The sequence below is a fragment of the Bufo gargarizans genome, chromosome 2 (genome assembly GCF_014858855.1).
Source record: "Bufo gargarizans isolate SCDJY-AF-19 chromosome 2, ASM1485885v1, whole genome shotgun sequence".
NCBI lineage: Eukaryota > Metazoa > Chordata > Amphibia > Anura > Bufonidae > Bufo > Bufo gargarizans.
The window spans coordinates 414,923,752-414,945,716 of NC_058081.1; the positions used below are offsets into that span (position 1 = coordinate 414,923,752).

At 44.5% G+C, this 21,965-nt stretch overlaps 1 protein-coding gene across 5 annotated transcripts in view; it reads right to left on the bottom strand.

Moving 5' to 3' along the window:
* The window catches only part of LCP2 (lymphocyte cytosolic protein 2), a 527,047-nt gene that overhangs the window by 54,750 nt on the left and 450,332 nt on the right, over nt 1–21,965 (bottom strand). For all 5 annotated transcript variants that reach the window (XM_044280889.1, XM_044280886.1, XM_044280887.1 and 2 more), the window contains 3 exons: nt 17,655–17,760; nt 11,868–11,929; nt 10,680–10,762 (listed from right to left, as the gene is read on the bottom strand). In XM_044280889.1, the coding sequence (XP_044136824.1) occupies nt 10,680–10,762; nt 11,868–11,929; nt 17,655–17,760 (251 nt within the window). The remainder of the gene's footprint in view (nt 1–10,679; nt 10,763–11,867; nt 11,930–17,654; nt 17,761–21,965) is intronic.

Genomic DNA, 21,965 nt, shown 5'->3' on the forward strand with positions numbered 1-21,965 from the left:
AGGGAGCCAAACACCCTATTACCGTGTTTTTACCGACCATAAGAATCTGGCCTACTTGGAGTCAGCCAAGCGTCTGAACCCGAGACAGGCCAGATGGTCTTTGTTCTTTTCAAGGTTAAATTTTGTTGTCACCTTCCGCCCTGGGGTTAAGAATGTGAAGGCGGATGCCCTGTCACGTTGTTTTCCGGGAGGGGGGAACTTTGAAGACCCGGGTCCCATTTTGGCTGAAGAGGTAGTTGTCTCTGCTCTTTATCCTGAACTGGAGGCAGAGGTTCAGGCAGCACAAGCCGAGGCTCCTGATCTTTGTCCTCCTGGGAGGTTGTTTGTGCCTCTCGGTTTACGACACAAGGTTTTTAAGGAGCACCACGACACTGTCCTTGCTGGGCACCCGGGGGGGTAGAGCCACAGTTGATCTCATTGCTCGGAGATTCTGGTGGCCGGCTCTTTGTAAGTCGGTTGAGAGTTTTGTGGCAACCTGCGAGACCTGCGCTCGTGCCAAGGTCCCTCATTCACGGCCATCAGGTCCTCTCCTCCTGTTACACATTCCTTCCCGTCCTTGGACACATCTGTCCATGGACTTCATTACGGACCTGCCTTGTTCCTCGGGGAAGACTGTGATTCTGGTGGTGGTGGACCGTTTAAGCAAAATGGCGCATTTCATTCCTTTTCCTGGGTTGCCCAATGCTAAAACACTGGCGCAGGCATTTATTGATCACATTGTCAAATTGCATGGTATTCCTTCAGACATAGTCTCTGATAGGGGCACGCAGTTTGTTTCCAGATTCTGGAAGGCTTTCTGTTCTCGCTTGGGGGTTCGGTTGCCATTCTCTTCTGCTTTCCACCCGCAGTCGAATGGCCAGACCGAGCGCGTCAATCAGAATCTGGAGACATATTTGCTCTGTTTTGTGGCGGAGAATCAGGAGGATTGGTGTTCTTTTTTGTCCCTTGCTGAGTTTGCATTAAATAACCGTCGTCAGGAGTCCTCTGATAAGTCACCATTTTTTGGTGCATATGGGTTGCATCCGCAGTTTGGGACATTCTCTGGAGAGGGGTCTTCTGGTTTACCTGTTGAGGAGAGATTCTCCTCGTCTTTGTCATCTATTTGGCAAAAGGTTCAGGATAATCTAAAGAGCATGAGTGAGAGATATAAGCGTGTGGCGGATAAGAGACGTGTGCCTGGTCCGGACCTGAATGCTGGTGATCTAGTGTGGTTGTCTACTAAGAATATCAAATTGAAGGTTCCCTCCTGGAAGTTGGGTCCTAAGTTTATTGGGCCTTACAAAATCTTGTCCGTCATTAATCCTGTTGCCTACCGTCTTGATCTTCCTCAGACTTGGAAGATCCATAATGTTTTTCATAAGTCCCTACTAAAACCTTATATCCAACCCACTGTACCCTCCTCTTTGCCTCCTCCTCCGATTGTGGTTGATGGTAATCTTGAATTTCAGGTCTCTAGGATTGTGGATTCTCGTATTGTCCGCGGTTCTCTCCAGTATCTCGTTCATTGGGAGGCTTATGGTCCTGAGGAGAGGATGTGGGTCCCAGTGACGGACATTAAGGCTACTCATTTCATCAGGGCTTTCCATAGGTCCCATCCTGAGAAGATGGGCCATGAGTGTCTGGAGTCCACTCGTAGAAGGAGGGGTACTGTCACCGCCAGATATCTGAGAAGCTCTGACAGACGTTCTTCAGAACCTCTTGCTTGAGGTTCTTTTGTTTTGCTTTCGTTTTGTCATCTCGTTTTCCTCTCTCAGCTGTCATCAAGTTGCACTGATTGCTTCCCTTTAAATCCCCTCCCATACTGCATCACTTTGCGGTTTATACAACTTCCTGGATTGTGCTCATGCTGGATGTACAACTGATGCTTCTACAGATAAGTATGTTCCTTTTTTGTGTTTTCCTGTTGACCTGATCCTAGGTGACCCTGACTCCCTCCGTATTAAGTGTAGGGAGCCGGTGGTCGTGCCCCCTCACTATTATAGGGTGTTCAGGTGTCATACAGTTGAGGCACGAGGTCATGCAATTATCTATCATAGAGATCTTTGCATGGGCTGAGAAGTCAGGGAGAGTGCTAGGGCTTTTACAGGGCTCACCCTTATGTTCCTTAGTTTGGAATCAAGTCAGTCGAATCTTCATTTGTTGTCTTCTAGTTTTCTGCAGCACCATCCATGACATGTGGTTGCTAGTGGTCACGCCCCGGCTCATTTTGGCACGGCACAGGTTGCACACTACTTTTCTTTAGTCGTCTGCACTTTTCTCAAAAAAGCGCCAGAATGCCGAACACCTACCCCTTGGCAAGGGAGATTTCTGCAAGGGGGTGATCCATGGAACAGTTGCGGGCCTGTTTGGTGTGGCCCGCCTTCTCCCTTTTGCCACCCCACTGCCTCTTACAGCCTGTTGTGGTGCAGCATATCCCTCCACCTCTGTACTGCTGTCCTCGCTCAGCTTTCCACCTTCCCAGGTTGGGTCAGTGACTTCATCGTCCACCGCCTCCTCTTCCATTTCCTCACTCTGCTCATCCTCCTGACTTGTTGACCTAACAACAATCTCAGTTATTGACAACTGTGTCTCATCCTCTTCATCAACCTCTTGAGACACTAATTGCCGTTGACTTATTGGCAACTGTTTCTCATCATTAGCATCCTCCTCATGAAACACTAATTGCCGTTCCCCATCATATCTTCATGTGATTGTGGATGTTCAAGAGTTTGTGAATCAGGGTACAAGATCTGTCCCTCTTCAAGCGTGCTTGACGAGAGGGCCAAATAGGAATAGCGCTGAAAAGAGCTCCTCGGAATATCCGAGTGTGGGATCACTTGTTTGCCCAGCCTCTCCATGGTAGGAGGGAAGAGGATCAGGGTGAGGACTAGGTTGAGCAGACTCTTTGCTACTGAGACTGGACTTGTTGGAATACAGGGTGGTGCTTAACCGACTGGAAGCATTATCTGCTGCAATACAACCGACCAAACATATTTAAAAAGGTATTTTGGACATGGAAACGTCACACAGGAGATAACCAGCAGATAATGTCAATGCTGTCACCAGCGGCTAATTAAAAATTACAGGGAATGTCACACGTGTTTGGGATGAGAGAACATTATACAGGAGAAGTACCAACGGTAATGTTACTGTCAGCAGCGTCTACGCAAAAAAGTACACTGTATGTCACAGATACATTTTTGAAGCTTACATGTTACACTGCAGATCTGGCCCTGGTAAGGTCATTGTTAGTTGCGGACACAGGCTACAGAAAAATCACACTATGTCACATATACATTTTTGAAGCGCACACGTTACACTGCAGATGTGGCACTGGTTATGTCACTGTCAGAGGCGGATACTGTCTATTGAAAAAGTACACTATGTCACAGATAGTTTTTGTATGCGCACACTTTACACTGGAAATGTGGTGCAACTAATGTCACTGTTCCCAGCAGACACCATCTATGGAAAAAGTACACTGGATGTCATTCATATTTTTTTGGATGCACACACTTTACACCAGAGATGTGGCGCTCATAATTTAACTGTCCACAACAGCCTATCAGACGCTATTTAGCGCAGAATACGCTAAAAATATATATTGCTGCTGTCACCCACAGTAGTCCTTAAAAGGACTTTTGGGTCTCTGAAAAGTTTTTCAAATAAAAATCTTCCAATAACACTCCCTACACTGTCTGGCCCTTCCTATGCTCAGCTCTCCCTTACTAGGATTAAGCCGAACACGTGTCATCGGGTGATTTATAGCACCCGATGATGCGTCCTGGCCAGCAACCAACATGGCTATGGCATTACAGTGCGTGCCAGCACCTCCCTGCATGTTTACTGGCTGCGTAGCAGCCAAGAAAAGTGCGGGGAGGAGACTCGAACTGGTGTTCGGCTGAGTATGCTCAATCAATACTAGTGATGAGAAGATCAATTAATAATGAGTTACAGTAATTCTTTGGACCATTGACTCACCCGTTTTAACAAATAAATAAATACTCACTAAGAGTCCCAATTTTTTCTTTATCCATCCATAAGGGGACTAGCGCTATTTCTGGGGATTGACTGGAAACGGTGAAGTCTATTAGACATTATTACAACCTAACATGCCCATATTCACCTGGTTTCCACCACTCACATTACAGTAATTGAGATGGGAGTGGATCTGGACAACAATGAGAGTTTTTGTTACTTCCATAGTAAGAAAGAGGTCAATTCTAGATATGGTTTTGAGGTGGTTTCATGCAATAGGAAAAAGCGGTGGCCTTTGCGCACTTATGCAGTCCAGGCCACCAGAGTTCCTGTAGTGTGCGAGCACCCCTGGATACAAGCCGTGTACACTGTATATTGTGATGGAAAAATGAACTAAGTAAGCAAAGTTGGCAATATGGATAAAACAATACATTAGTAAATGCAGGCTTTTTTTGTCTGGCTGAACGCCCCAGAAAGGCATTCCGCCACCTATTTTCTGCCGACTCGCCCCACCCCCTTTAGTTACTGGGCCCAGCCGGCCCGCTGCTTAGGCTGCTTACTTAAAGTTTACATGATTGCTCAGTCCCTGCAGCCTCCGGCACCTCCGGCTCTCCACTGGCTCAGGCCCGCCCAGCTCCCGCCCACCACTGACAGCGGCGGAGAGAGTGAGAGAGGAGACGCCGATTCTGTGGCCCCAAACCCCGCCCCCAGGCCGACTCCATTGCCGTCTGCAGCAATTGCTGTCTGCAGCCCCAGACCCGGGACCCCCCGCCTCCAGATCCACTGACAGGCCCGCCCAGCAGGCAGGGCGGCTGCTGGAGGCGCGGGCGGCAGTTTAGTGTCGTGGGTGTCGGCACGAGCAGGAGTCAGGAGGCAGAGCGGCACCAGGCAGGAAAAGGAAACAAAAGGAAAAAGGTAATTTTTCATTTATTTCATAAAAAAAAAAAAAAATTGAATTGGCCAATTAGGGGAACAGGAACAGGGAAGGAAGGGGCCAGGCCAGGCTGCGCTGCCCATGTGTGGACTAGGGCGGCCGTGGCCGTGGGCACTGGCAGCCTGGCTGTCACGACCGTCACTGGCAATTTTACTTGCATCCCTGTTCTCTAAAGGGGCGGTTTTAGGGGGGCGGTCCTAGGGGTGGGTAGGGGCGTGGCCAGAGGAGGGTGGGTAGGAGGGTGGGTGGGAGGGTGGGTGAGAAAAAAAGCCCTGAGTAAATGCCTTCTATTAACTTTGCCCACGTGATAAATGCCACTTGTTTGAAGTGAGACAACCCTTTAAGCCCGATAGATTGGAGCATGGTGAGGAGGAGTTGGTGGTCTACAGTGTCAAATACAGAGAGATTGAGGATAATTAGTAGAGAGTAGTAATTGTTGTATTTACAGTAGCTGTCGGGAGGTCATTTATCACTTTGTTAATGGCAGTTTCTGTAGAATGTAGGGTACGAAAACCAGATTGTAATGGATGAAGAAAAAAGATAATGGATAGTGATGAGCGGCAGGGGCAATAATCAAATTCACGATTATTTTCTTGATTGCAAATATCGGCAATGTAATATTCGCATAAAGCGTGCGCAATACAGGCATGGGTCACTTTTGCTACATTTTCCAAGCTGCTAGAAGTTTCCTGAGACTGTAGAAAATGGTTGGCATGGCACAACATGGCTTCATATGCAGATCAAGTGCTCCAATATATTAGTGATTGCGCTAATCAGCAAGTAATGATGCGCATATTTCTGCGCAATACGTGAAACTTCACATTTTAGCAGGTCTCACTACATATTACTGATTGGTAAACTATGTATTGTTCTGACATCACAGCGCTATGTCTGTAGCATGTATGTATGAACAGCAGAACCTCAGGATAACCTACACTGACTATCTCCCACTAACTATCTGACAGCGCTATGTCTGTAGCATGTATGTATGGTCAGCAGAACATATCAGCTACGCTATATCAGGATATAACCTCCTACACCAGGCATGTCCAAACTGTGGCCCTCCAGCTGTTGCAAAACTACAACTCCCAGCATGCCTGGATAGCTTACAGCTATTATGGCATGCTGGGAGTTGTAGTTTTGCAACAGCTGGGGGGGCCGCAGTTTGGACATGCCTGTCCTACACTAACTATCTCCCACTATTCTGAAAGCCCTCTGTGATGGTGGTAAAATTTCCGCCATTTTTTGTTTGTACCAGGGGTCTAAGTACATTGCCACCCAGTACTGTTCCTTGCCCTTTATGCTTTTTATACGGGGGTCCCTCTTAAAACACTGGAGCATGAAGGCCCCATTTGCACTAAACTGGAAGCGGTGTAGTGGCCTGGCTCCTGCTCATCATCCAGGATAAGGTTGTCCTCGTTCTCCTCCCCCCATTCATGGACAACACCAGGGATCCAAGAAAGGTTTAAAGCATGCTCTTCTTTCTCCTCCTCATCCACCCTGGCACCATCCTCCTCTGACTCCTCTTCAGACTCCTGTTGTTGACTTGTCTCAGATGGAGTAGCCCCCCATGGGAATTCATCCAGCATTGCGACTTCCTCAACTTCCTCCTGCTCCTCGACAGCTTGATCAATGACACGACGCAATGCATGCTCCAGAAAGAAGGCGTAAGGTACGATGTCACTGATGGCGCCCTGGCTGCGACTGACCAGTTTGGTGATCTCATCAAAGGGCGGCAGACATCTGCATGCTTCGCGCATGAGAAGCCACTGGCATGGTGAAAAAAAAAACAAGCTTCCCAGAACCTGTCCTGCCGCAGAGTTCGTACAGGTAGTCGATAACTGCATGTTTCTGCTGGAGCAGCCTATCAAGCATATACAAGGTCGAGTTCCATCATGTCGGGCAGTCACAAATAAGACGTCTGACGGACAGGATGTGTCGCCGCTGAATGTTAGCAAGGCGAGCCATGGCCGTGAAAAATCTTCTGAAATAGATTTTCCTGGCCTGCCCCAAGACTTCCTGGACCCCAGGGTATTTGACAACTAATCGCTGCACGACCAAGTTCAGGACGTGTGTCATTTTGCCCTGTTTCAGCGTGCTCAGAAGATTGGCACCATTGTCTCACACAACTTCACCAACTGTCAAATTGACCGGTGTTAGCCACTGATGTGGCTGTGAACGCCAAGCTGAAAGGAGTGCAGGACCAGTGTGGCTCTTGGCTTCAAGGCACAACAGACGCAGCACAGCATGGCAACATCTCACCTGGCATGTCGAATAGGTTCTGGGGATCTTGGGCGGCGCAGCGGAAGAGACAGTAGCAGCGGAAAAGGAGGTGTCAGCCGAGGAGGAGAGGGAGGATGGAGTAGGAGGAGAAGAAGAAGCAGGCCTGCATGCAATCTGTGGCGGTAAAACCAAATCTACACGGGTGTCACGGGTTGCATGCTTGACGGCCGTCAGAAGGTTCACCCAGTGGGCAGTAAAAGTGATATACCTTCCCTGCCCGTGTTTGCTAGACCATGTGTCTGTGGTCAGATGTATCTTGGCACCAACATTTTGTGCCAGAGAAACATTCACTTGCCGCTGAACGTGGACATATAGCTCTGGGATGCCCTTCTGCGAGAAATATTTCCTTCGTGGGACCTTCCATTGCGGTGTTCCAATGGCCACAAATTTTCGAAAAGGCCTCCGAGTCCACCAGTTTATATGGCAGTAGTTGGCGGGCTATCAGTTCCGACAAGCCAACGTCAACCGTTGGGCAAGAGGGTTATCTGACTTCATCATTTTTGTACGCTCTAACATTTGTGCCACGGAAGTCTGCCTTTTTCCAGAAAAACGTGAGGACGGCATGATGGAAGGTGGAGTGGAGGACAAATGTGCAGACAGAGGAGAAAGAGAAGAGGCTGGACGGTGAGAGCCTGGAGTGTGGCTTTGTGGGTTCTGATTGCGTTACTCCCACTGGTCTCAGTGATGGGAGGCCAGGTGCCTTCTTAAGGCGGTCGTCCATAGGTGAGTGGTGGGCTTACCGCGACTTATGCGTTGACTGCAAAGGATGCAGATGTCAACACTATTGTCAGCAGCGGACACGTAAAAAAAATCCTACACTGCAGAGCCATGTGTCGGCGTCCTGGGAGCACCAGATGTGACCATACATGGTTGATGGGTCGCTCCTGATACATTAGCAGTCTGGTTTGTCCCTCCTGTGCAATGTAAGTTCAGCCTGCTTCTCCTCCCTATCTGCTGGTCCATCTCTCCCTCTGAACTCCCCTCCTCTTCCTCTCTTGTGGGCACCCACGTGACATCCATAGACACGTCATCATCAACGTCACCTTCCCTGCCACTAACATTAGAGATCTCGGAGTAGGCAGCAACAGCGGGGACCAACCTCCTTGGGCTGATCTGGGTACTGCTGAGTGGTGGCCGTTGCTACCTCCTCTTCCTGATCCGATACCAAGAATGGCCACGCATCGAAAATGTTTTGTGATGAATCGGAAAAAAATTCCTGTGACTCAAGCGGAGGGTATATGGTGGTGGTGTCTTTGGGGGTGCACACAGCAGAGAGTGAAGAGGGTGCAGATAGAGAGGATGAGGAGGGTGCAGAAGCGGAAGGCTGAATGAGCCACTCAACCAAGTCTGGTGCGTCCTTTGACGTAATCAAACGCACCTTCTGCAACTTCCCACTTTGGCTCTGGCCTGGTGTTCCTGCCCTACTATTGTTATATAACACCCAGCTTCAATCTGTCGTTTTTTTTGGGGGGGGGGGGCACTGGTCTATCACACCAGTTATAATAATTTCTTTCCAGTAACGATTGTCACTGTGTGAAGCAGAGGTAACTCAGAGAAAGAAGCTAAATTTCTGCAGTACCCAAATACACTATTATGAAAGTATATTGTTATATAACACCCCGCTTCAATCTGTCGTGGCTGGACATACCATAAGGCTCAGGAGTAAAAGAGCACCATGTACATTTGAGTCCCATTGCAGTGATTTATGAATCTTGTGCTGACTATAGAGGCTCTGGGGTGAAGTAATGAATGCAATCCCTAAGAAATGACCCAATATCGGAAACTTTAAGTATTTATCAAGGGATGGAGTGAGCATTTTGACCCACACATGTGTCTTGTAGAAATTAAAGAGCAAGAGACTGAAAAATTAAAATTGCACGTTTGCCACAGATATGACATTTCTGTGCCCAGTATATGTTGTGCGATCTGAGACAACTCGCACCATTTAAATTGTTAGGCAGGTTCTACAGGGTGCTGAAATGCCATAAATTTGGATGTAAACTGCTGTTTGGCCACATTGGTTATTGGTTTTGACTATTGAACCAAACAGCTAAGAACCATCTATTTATTTTTCTCTCGGTTAGCTCTGTGAGGGCTTTTTTGTTTTTTTGCAGGATGGGTTTCCATCATCATTGGTTCTATTTTGGGGTACATACAACTGTTTGGTCTCTTTTATTTAGTTTTTTTGGGAAGCAGCATAAACTTTGAGTTACTACAGCATGCACATATGAGCTATCGCCAAACTCCGATGCCACAGACAGGCATTCATCACTCTCCAATTTGAGAAACAAGAAAGACATTCGTATGGTTCTATGTGTTACAACATACAATATATAGTACTGAGTAAGCACATCTGTGAATACCAATGCAGGTATTCTATGCAGTCTATGCGGAGACAGAGCAACTATAAAAGTGACCGTTGTGACACTGTTTTAGATTGGAATTTTGTCAGGATTTGAAAATTCTGACATTTTGCCTGTAACACAGGTGGTGAGAATATATGCAGTAAATTTTTTAATATTTAGCAGTACATACATTTGTAGAATATTTATTGTGAGAGTCCCACCACACACTATATTTAGACTAGGATTGTACAATAGCAATATTTGATTTTAACTAATCATATTGCATTGGTATTAGTTTAAATTTTGACTAAGATTACTTTTATACTCTCTGTTGGAGAAATCCCTATCCCTCTCTACTTAGCCCCTTTTCCAATATTTCCCTCTATTTCCCTGATACATATATATTTCATATTATACTATATTTGCAAATTATGGCTGGATTACTTTCAATCAACTCTCTGTACAGCTGGGACTGGGTATCAGCATCAGGCCTCCTGCACACGACAGTATTTTTTAACGTCCCGCAAAACGTGGTTCCGTTGTACCGTGATCCGTGCCCGTTTTTTCTTCCGTGGGTCTGCCGTGATTTTTGGAGGATCCACGGACATGAAAAATGAAAAAAAAAAATCTAAGTCAAGTTTGCCATTGAAATGATAGGAAAAAACGGACACGGATCACGGACACGGATCACGGACACGGATGACAATCTTGTGTGCATCCGTGATTTTCACTGACCCATTGACTTGAATGGGTCCGTGAACCGTTGGCCGTGAAAAAAATAGGACAGGTCCTATTTTCTTCACGGCCAGGAAACACGGATCACGGACGCGGCTGCCAAACGGTGCAGTTTCCGATTTTTCCACGGACCCATTGAAAGTCAATGGGCCCGCAAAAAAACACGTTAAATGGGACAACGGCCACGGGTGCACACAACGGTCGTGTGCAGGAGGCCTAACTGTGCACTTGTTCTCCTGCATCCAATATTAACCAGGGAGAGAGCTGGCTAACAGGCTGTACATTTATTTTATTGTTATCCTTAAATTCAAATGCTAAATTCTACCAAGTTCAGTTTACACTTAAATCAAAATACAATAAGAATCAAGGCCTTGTTGAAAACAATACTACATGTATATTTAATAAGAATAATATAATGGTCTTACTTCATTTCCAGATGTTGAGTTATTAATGATAGGATTTGGCACTGGTTGTCTACCATTAGGTAATATGTCAGAAAATTGGTTATCTGTAGATAAAAAAAAACTCAGTTATTCCAATTCATACATGTAATGTTATTACTGTTATGACATTCTGCTGTTGTTGTGCTGATGAATGTTAGTTGTGGTACTTCAAGAAATTGAGATAGTATGAAAAAACTGTGCTGTGGCTTCCCCCTCCTTATACTGTATATGCAGTAAGATCCTGAGGAGCCGGAGTGGAGTATGGGAGTGGTAGTGGCTATGGCTGTAGAAATTCTATCACAGTGCCATTCCTCACACTATTGCCCCTTAGGGCAGTGCAGTAAAAGAAGGATGCTCCATTTCTTCCCTCGGGCCACTGCCTGTTGTTAGGATTCCTGCCTGCTGGTATTGTGAGGTGCCCATGCTGATAATGTTTGCATGGGTGTAAGGCAGGGTGTGTAAGGTGTGCAATGGTCGCATGGAGCATGTTTCAAGGTGGGAAGGGTTCAATTCACACTGTAAGTCAGCAATTCACAGTAAAGACTGCTCTGCCCGAATTGGCCAGTAGGCGTCCGGATTATAATGGAATCAGGTACAGAATTCAGATATAGACGAATATCGGATACACCAGCAGAAATCCCTTCTACTTCGAATTTGGTCCGTCTGTAGGGGCCAAAAGGTAGCACAGATAGTGAAGAACCACCAATAAAGGTAAGATAAATAATTTATTGTACTCACAAAGGTTAACAGAAAATAGGCATATCAAAAACCATTAGCCCTCGTGTCCTTGCCCAACCTAGGTTTTGCTTTCACTTTGTCAGGGGCTTTGGAATTCTGTACCTGACTCCATTATAATCCGGATGCCTACTGGCCAATTCGGGAAGCGCGGTCTTTACTGTGAATTGCTGACTTACAGTGTGATTTGAACCCTCTCCACCTTGAGACATGCAGAGCTACGAACAGGCAATGCAATGGGGAATTTTATTTTATTTGTTTGATTTAGGGGTGGAGCTACCCTAGGGTCCGGGCCTCAGATGGTTCTCTCTCACTCCCATACATTACCATACTGGGGATACAACGCATACAATTACATAACAGAAATTAACAAAACAGTTTGCAAGTACTCCTTTCTCTGGGGTACTGCATGTACAGATTTTCATTGCAGCTTACCTGGCTTATAAGGAGAATATGAAAGGCCTCCTGGCATTTGTAATGGTCCAGCTGTTTGGGAGCTGTAAAACATATTTACATTTCTAAATGTTAATTGATTTGCTTATTACCTCTCTAAAACAACAATAACAACACAGGCATGTTATTTTCTCCATTGTGTTCTGGTGACTATGGTCCAGACCTTATACAGTGCCTTGAAAATGTGCTCATACTCTTTGAACATTTCCAAATTTTTTCACATTGCATCTACAAACTTAATGTATTTTATTGGGATGTTATGTGATGGACCAACACAAAGTAGCAAGTATATGTAAAGTAAAAATGCTATACGGTTTTCAAACTTTTTAATCAATAAAAATCTTAAGTTGTATTTGTATTTAGCCCCCTGTACTCTGATACCCCAAAATAAAATCCTGTGTGACCAATTGTCTTTAGAAGTCACCTAATTAGTAAATTAAGGCCTCAGAGGTTTGATAGTGAACATTAGTGATCAAACAGCATCATGAAAACCAAGGAACACACCAGACTGGTAGGGATAAAGTTGTGTCTGCAAACCAAACCAAACATGACGTCCACCTAAACTGACAACTCAGGCAAGGAGCGCGCTAATTAGAGAAGCAGACAAGAGGTGAATGGTTATTCTGGAGGAGCTGCAGAGACGCACTTCTCCGGTGGGAGACTCTCTCCATAGGACAACTATTAGTCATGTACTCCACAAATCTGGCCTTTATGGAAGAGAGGCAAGAAGTGACCCAGTCATTTTTGAAAGCAAGCCATACAAAGTCCCACTTGCAGTTTGCCACAAGCCATGTAGGGAACACAGCAAACATGGGGGAAAAGGTGCACTGGTCAGATAAGACCAAAGTTGGACTTTTTTACCTATATTGCAAAATGATGTGTGGAGGAAAACTAACACTGCATATCACCCTGAACACACCATCACCACTGTGAAACATGGTGGTGGCAGCATTATGCTGTGGGAATTATTTTCTTCAGCAGGGACACGGAAACTGGTCAGTTGGGAAGATAGATGGAGCCTAGTCAAAGTCCAGACCTAAATCCTAAAGACTCTCTCCATCCAATTTACCTGAGCTTGAGCTATTTAGCAAAGAAGAATGGACAACATTTCAGCCTTTAGATGTGCAAAGCTGGTAGAAACATACCCCAAAAGACTGTAAATGCAGAGAATGTTGGTCATACAAAGTAATGAAATTTTGAAAACCATGTATTGTTTTCTGTTTACTTCACACATACTTGAGCACCAAAATGACTCACAAAAGTGAGTACCCGTGCAGAGCCAGCACGTGTGGTAAAACACCAAAAAAGAGAAAATAGGGCTCGCACTAAATAGTATTATGAATATATAAATTTTATTAGTGTCTCCATATGAGACAAATCACAATTAAAACACATAGGAAACAATGGATGGTGAAAAATGAGCACACAGAATGACATGGAGCACGACCAAATTACTAAAAATGGCAAATAGATACAAATAGATACAAAAATGAGTATATAAATATAGCACTAAGTGTGCATGTAAATCAAATAGAATGTTAGTAATACATATAATCAGGCAAAGCTATACAGGCTAGGTAATGATATCATACATAGTGAAACCAAAGTCTGCATATAAAGTGACCAGTGCACATAATCAGAATGGATATATAGCCAACGCTGAGTAAATCATTATAACGCCATAAACCAACTACCTGTATAGTGCTCCAGCAACCCCACTGGAGCACTATACAGGTAGTTGGTTTATGGCGTTATAATGATTTACTCAGCGTTGGCTATATATCCATTCTGATTATGTGCACTGGTCACTTTATATGCAGACTTTGGTTTCACTATGTATGATATCATTACCTAGCCTGTATAGCTTTGCCTGATTATATGTATTACTAACATTCTATTTGATTTACATGCACACTTAGTGCTATATTTATATACTCATTTTTGTATCTATTTGCCATTTTTAGTAATTTGGTCGTGCTCCATGTCATTCTGTGTGCTCATTTTTCACCATCCATTGTTTCCTATGTGTTTTAATTGTGATTTGTCTCATATGGAGACACTAATAAAATTTATATATTCATAATACTATTTAGTGCGAGCCCTATTTTCTCTTTTTTGGTGTTTCACACATACTTGGTACTTTGTGTTGGTCTATCATATAAAATCCCAATAAAATGTATTTGTTTGTATGTAACGTAAAACATTTGGAAAAATATTAATACTTTTTGAAGGCACTGTATAAACAGTATTTCTCATTGCTTTCATACAGTGGGATGCGAAAGTTTGGGCAACCTTGTTAATCGTCATGATTTTCCTGTATAAATCGTTGGTTGTTACGATAAAAAATGTCAGTTAAATATATTATATAGGAGACACACACAGTGATATTTGAGAAGTGAAATAAAGCTTATTGGATTTACAGAACGTGTGCTATAATTGTTTAAACAAAATTAGGCAGGTGCATAAATTTGGGCACTGTTGTCATTTTGTTGATTCGAAAACCTTTAGAACTAATTATTGGAACTCAAATTGGCTTGGTAAGCTCAGTGACCCCTGACCTACATACACAGGTGAATCCAATTATGAGAAACAGTATTTAAGGGGGTCAATTGTAAGTTTCCCTCCTCTTTTAATTTTCTCTGAAGAGTAGCAACATGGGGGTCTCAAAACAACTCTCAAATGACCTGAAGACAAAGATTGTTCACCATCATGGTTTAGGGGAAGGATACATAAAGCTGTCTCAAAAATTTCAGCTGTCTGTTTCCACAGTTAGGAACATATTGAGGAAATGGAAGACCACAGGCTCAGTTCAAGTTAAGGCTCGAAGTGGCAGACCAAGAAAAATCTCGGATAGACAGAAGCGACGAATGGTGAGAACAGTCAGAGTCAACCCACAGACCAGCACCAAAGACCTACAACATCATCTTGCTGCAGATGGAGTCACTTTGCATCGTTAAACCATTCGGCGCACTTTATACAAGGAGATGCTGTATGCGAGAGTGATGCAGAGGAAGCCTTTTCTCCACCCACAGCAGAAAAAGTGCCGCTTGAGGTGGGCTAAAGCACATTTCGACAAGCCAGCTTCATTTTGGAATAAGGTGCTGTGGACTGATGAAACTAAAATTGAGTTATTTGGCCATAACAAGGGGCCTTATGCATGGAGGAAAAAGAACACAACATTCCAAGAAAAACACCTGCTACCTACAGTAAAATATGGTGGTGGTTCCATTATGCTGTGGGGCTATGTGGCCAGTGCAGGGACTGGGGAGCTTGTCAAAGTTGAGCGACGCATGGATTCCACTCAGTATCGGCAAATTCTGGAGACCAATGTCCAGGAATCAGTGATAAAGCTGAAGCTGCGCCGGGGCTGGATCTTTCAACAAGACATCGACCCTAAACACTGCTCAAAATCCACTAAGGCATTTATGCAGAGGAACAAGTACAACGTTCTTGAATGGCCATCTCAGTCCCCAGACCTGAATATAATTGAAAATCTGTGGTGTGACTTAAAGAGAGCTGTCCATGCTCGGAAGCCATCAAACCTGAATGAACTAAAGATGTTTTGTAAAGAGGAATGGTCCAAAATACCTTCAACCAGAATCCAGGCTCTCATTGGAACCTACAGGAAGCATTTAGAGGCTGTCATTTCTGCAAAAGGAGGATCTACTAAATATTGATTTCATTTCTTTTTTGTGGTGCCCAAATTTATGCACCTGCCTAATTTTGTTTAAGCAATTATAGCACACTTTCTGTAAATCCAATAAACTTCATTTCACTTCTCAAATATCACTGTGTATGTCTCCTATATGATATATTTAACTGACATTTTTTATCGTAACAACCAACGATTTATACAGGAAAATCATGACGATTAACAAGGTTGCCCAAACTTTCGCATCCCACTGTATCTCTATTAGTAGTCATTCACTAGGAGTCTTCCATATTTACTTCCAGGGTATCAAGGTCTGCCCTGCTCATGTAAGGCTAGGTCTACACGATGACATTTGTTGCGCGACATTTTGTTGCACCAATGTCGCGCGACAATTTTATAATGGCAGTCTATATGTGTCGCACTGCAACATGCGACATGCTGCGACTGCGACACGACAGTCGCAGAAAATCCATTCAAGATGGATTTTTCTGCGACTGTCGCGTCGCTGTCGCAGCATGTCACAGGTTGCAGTGCGACACCATAGACTGCCATTATAAAAATTGTCGCGCGACATTGGTGGAACAAAATGTCACGTGACAAATGTTGCAGTGTAGTTGTGCCCTATCTGTCGCGCGATAAATGTCGTCATGTAGACCTAGCCTAATGGTCACATAGATGCAGGGCCGCCTTTAATATTGATTGGACCCTGGACAATAATTTACTTGGGCCCCCTGGATCCCGCCTTCCCACACCCTAGCATGCAATCACGCCCTCCTCCACAACACACAAAAAAAAAATCCACACACCTCATAGAGTAGACTATTACCATAGAATTTCTTTATAAACATTGTCGTGCCCTATGTGTCTCGCAAATTATCCAGGATACAAAGGTGCTGGTCATCCTGGTACATGTAGAAGGCAGTACACAGCATACAGGAAAGTAACAGGAGCCACTATCAGTCGGGATGTATGATATCTGTGATCATTACATTTCTATTAGGTTTCTGAAGGATTTCACTTTTAACCCCATCACTGCCCTAGACCTCCAGTGATTTAACTATTCAATCTTTCAGGGCCCTATGCATTTCCATCAGCATCATGGCGTTTAAATAGAGGTGCAGGAAGAATGCTTTACCCCTACTCTATCTAAGCTCTTCCAAGCCACGGTCGTCCTGAGGATCGGTGATAAACGTCTGTAGCTGGGAAATACCATAAAGCCATTCCCTTGTTTAGATCAATAGGGATGGTGGCGGCCAGTATAGCATGTGAACTTGTTATGGAGAAAGTAATATGTGGGTATTATATAGAAGCATTATGTACCTACTATGTGGCAGTATTATGTTGGTGTTGGAAATATGGCAGTATCATGTGAACACGTCTGTATGGGGTTATATGTGGACATTAAGCAGCAGTAGTGTATGGTTGCTCTTTGGCAGTATTATTTAGGGACTGTAGGAGGCACATGCTCTCAGGAGTCAACACCCCTGCCTCGCAGCCTCACAGGACCAGTATGTTCACATATGGCAGTCAGATGAGAGATGACGGAGGTCTTTATCAGCAGACGCAGTATATGCCACTACAGCCATTCCATTCCTTAAGAAAAGCATGCCCTGCCACTGCCAGCAGTCCAGAGACTTTCATAGAAGTGACTGGTGACGCAGCCTCGCTTACCTTTACAAGTCGAGGTGGGAGGATGTGGCACAGGAACGGCATATGCAAGGGCAGGGTCGGGGAGGTCGGGATGAGGAGGAGCAAGTAAGTCCTTGACTATGTGAGCCATGCCGCTCGCATAATGAAGGATAGGATCAGGAGTCGGGACACAGAGCTGCCTTGGGCCCCCCAGGAGCAAGTGGGCCCGGGGCAGCTGCACCTTTTGCCCCGCATTAAATAGATGCACAGTAATACTCTGTGTTTTATCACGTGACCAGAACATATTTTTATTATCCTCTATTAGAAAATAATGAAGGTGCCACCCATTTAGAGAATTTAAGCCATAAAAAGAATATGGAGGCTATAAACCCACTACAAACTGATAAAAAAATACAGTAATACGAAACCTAATCTGAAAACACATGAATGCTAGAGAAAAAAATATATACAAATATAAATATACTTACATATCTGTAGTATGTAGAGTGTTTGATCCCATATTTCTGATCGAGGGTTTTGGTGATCTTGAAGGAAATGTGTTTGACTGGTGAGGAGTATACAATCTTCTGGGAACTATAATAATTAAACAATGAAATAAATAGACAGAAATAAACAGTTTGATAGTATAGTTCGTATAGAGCAGTACCAGTGTCATATAGGGTTCTCCAACTGTTGGTGGCAACCAAAACTACAGAGAATTGTTTCCTGATTCAACAGAATGGTAAAACCTCAGCTCTCTGCCTCACCATTCCCCGCTGCCAATAGTTCAGCGCATGCAGGTGTGATAAGGTGACATCATCACGCCCGCTGCACTTAGCCACAGACAGCAGAGCAAAGAGCGACGTGGCTCTGTTCGACAACCGAAGGTGGGATAGGTGAGTTTTTACACCAGAAGCACTGGTCTGTGAGGAGAGAATAACTATGAGGGGGGCGTAACTAAGGCATTGCAATATGTAGGGGCACTTGGGGGTATCATACTCTGTGGGTCCACTAAAGGGATATCATACTATATAAGGGGCACTAAGGGGCATCATTATTGTTAGGGTGCATTCTTACTGTTTGGTCGGCAGAAAGGAGATTATGTTGGCCATATATAATGCAGCGCTACACACGACTGGTGTTGTCCCTCCTTGCATTTTTTTTTCCGAACAAAAGTAACACAAATGATTGGCACTACTGAGCCATGTATCACCACTGCAGCGGCAGAGTTAGGACACACCCATCTCAGTAAGAGGTTACCGGTGGTGCACAGCATAAATATGCTCCAAAATCAAAACCGAATTACTTCATCACAAAATGCATTTCTTTGTATGTACCAGGCGCAATGACGGGCAATGGCGATTGCGCCACTTCCCGTCATTGAACCCCTCAAATGCTGCTTTGAGGGATTTCAGGGGTTAATCCTGCAAAAAAAAAAAAAAAAACCTCTTCTAATTGATCGCATAGAGGCCATTGCGGCCATCTTAATTGAAGACACCGTGCAAAATATTGTGCGATGAAGTAATACGTCACCGCGTGCAAGATTTTGCACAGTATCTTCAATCAAGATGGCCGCAGCAGCCTCTATGCGCACACATGAATGTGGTGAGTATGTATTTTTTTGTTTTTACCACTATTTCAAGGAAAATTGATTAGTTACCACAAAGCGGCGTGGTAAATGCGGCTTTGCGGCGAATCAAATTTTTCCTTAAATTCAGATCAAATTCCACTTTGGATACTTTGATTAACTCAACACTAAAAAAGTCCATAAAATGGGGCACTCACCATAAAAGTATTCTCCTTTAATGTTCCATTTAAAACTGCAGGTTCAAGACGTGGTGTAGGCTTTGCACTTGAGAAAGCACAAAGCTGCGCAAAATGGCTGTTTCCTCATGCCTACACTGCATCTTAAACATGCTGTTTTTAATGGAACAATAAAGAAGGATACTTTTATGGTAAGTGCCACGTCTTGTGGACTTTTTGTGCTTTACTTTTATTTATTTTTTGCAGCTCGGACCTTCATCCTACAGCAGACAGGTATGTGAATCCTTTACAAAAATGAATTTAGTACTCGTGCACTAGGCCATATATTTATTAAGAATCTTCCCTAATACTCCCTACTACTTGCCTTCTACTTTTTAGTTTTGCTCAGCATCTTCTGCCATCATATTTGAAAGTGACTCATAAAATATACAGAATATAGATTCCTGTGTGCTAGTCATTGCTATAGTGTATTTCTGTTTTACAAATTAATCTGTAATAAATAAAATGTGAAAAATAAAATGCATATGTAATATACAGTTGAGCTACTTTTGGAATGGAGTGCATTCCTGTGAGGTTCTTTAAGTAATAAAGCAGCCAGATGTTATATGTAGTGAATAGTGCTGAAAGCTATAGCTGCACAGGAAAGGGCTGAACCTCCCTGCATTCAGCCATTCTAGCTGGTGACTGCATGCAGAGAGGTTCTGTGCTTCTCTGTGCTGCTTGTTAGCTTGCTGGGACTTGTGGTGTGCCACCACTGTGTTTTGAGCTTTTCCTGCTGAAAGAAGAAAAGTAGAAAAACATCTGGAATTGCTGCACTGATTATTTTTTTTTCATTTGCAGCTGTTCCAGATCCTGAAACCACCCTCTATCCCCGTCCCTTCCCAGCCCTCCCCCCGTCCTTTTTTTTATGGACGCCTGCTTAGTCCGTAAACCACTGTTTAGCATCTGTGCTTTTTTTTTAAGTAATAGAATCTTACAATCTACATAGTATATAGGAGAAGGACACAGTAGGAGAGGGTAAAGTTGGTAATGGCGGTATAGAGGCAGCAGGGTCAATGGTTGTAGGCTTGTCTGAAGAGGTGGGTATAGATATATATATGTATATATATATATATATATATATATGTGTGTGTTGATTTTAAGGGTACTTTCACACTAGTGTTTTTCTTTTCCGGCACTGAGTTCCATCAAAAGGGCTCAATACCGGAAAAGAACTGATCAGGCATATCCCCATGCATTCTGAATGGATAGAAATCCGTTCAGTTTGCATCAGTATGCCTTCCGTTCAGTCACTGTCAGGCGTTTTGGCCGGACGTAATACCGCAGCATGCTGCTGTATTATGTCCGTCCAAAATGCCTGATCAGTCGCTGGAATGCCGGATCCGGCATTAATTCCCATTGACTTGCATTAGTGCCGGATCCGGCATCGCAAAACAACTTAAGGACGGATCCGTCCTTCCGGTCTGCGCATGCGCATACAGGGTAAACTGTGAAAAAGACTGCAAGACCGATCCGTCTATCCGCATGACAAGAGAAGAGACGGATCCGGGCTTGCAATGCATTTGTAGACGGATCTGCACCCGGATTCGTCTACAAATGCTGTCAGTTGTCACACTAATGAGGGGCGTCGCCGGCCACTTAATCAAATTCTTTTTTTTACCGCACAGTTCCGGCGCCCACTGCTAAATTGCGCCCTATGCGGCTGCCTAAGTGGCGCCGACCCTGCCGACTGTTGTGCGACGTGAGCACTGCCTGGAACTCTACCTTCCACATGTTGGCCAGGCTTTATGAGCAGCAGAGGGCAGTTGTGGAATACCAGCTGCAACATGGTCATCGTCTTTCGAGTCAACTGCCACTATTCACAAGCAAGGAGTGGGCATTGATGTCAGACCTCTGTGATGTTTAAAAAAAATTGAAGAATTCACACAGATGGTTAGTGGTGATAATGCTATTATCAGCGTAACCATCCCAATGCTATGTCTACTCAAACGATCGCTGCTCACAATTAAGGACGAAGCTCTGAATGTGGCAGACGAGGAAATGGGGGAGGACCATCCACAGTTCGTCTTCTCAGCGTGAATTGGACCATGAAGAGGAGGAGTAGCTGGAGACAATTGCCTCTGCTACAGAGGGTAGTACCCACGGAACTTTAATTCCATCTGTTCAGCGTGGATGGGCAGAAGAGGAGGATGAGGAGATGGAGAGTTATCCTGATGTTGAAATCGACGTCTTGCCTGTTGGTACTCTGGCACACATGGCTGACTTCATGTTAGGCTTCCTTTCCCGTGACCTTCGCGTTATACACATTTTAAACACAGATTACTGGGTGTTCACCCTTCTCAACCCCTGCTACAAAGAGAACTTCTCATCTCTAATTCCTGTGGTGGAGAGGATGAGTAAAACGGTGCAATACCAGAAGGTACTTGTTGAGAGATTGCTCCAAAATTTTCCATCTGACAACGCGGCCGGCAGAGTCCGTACTTCCTTAGGCAACCAAGGAAGGGAGACAAGAGGAACACACAGCAGTTCCAACAAAGGCAGGGCAACACTCTGCAAGGCATGGGACACTTTCATGACACCCCGCCAGCAACCTCACTCTGAAGCGCGGCCTAGTGGTACAAGAAGGGAAAAGTTTTGGAAGATGGTGAAGGAATACATAGCAGAACTTGTCAGCATCCTAAATGATCCATCAGTGCCTTACAACTACTGGGTGTCCAAGCTAGACATGTAGCACGAACTTGCGCTATACGCCTTGGAGGTGCTGGCCTGCGCTGGCCAGCGTTTTGTCTGAGCGTGTATTTAGTGGTGCTGGTGGCATTATAACAGATAAGCGTATCCGCTTGTCCACTGGCAATGCTGACAGGTTGACTCAGATAAAAATGACCAAGGCCTGGATTGCCCCTGACGTCTCAATTCCACCAAAAGAGAGCTGAGCTGATGATGAACATAAAGGCAATTTAAATCTATCATTTATAATGAACTCAATTTACTGTAGTGTATTCCCATGCACCTTTTCCACCACAAAAAAAGTGTAT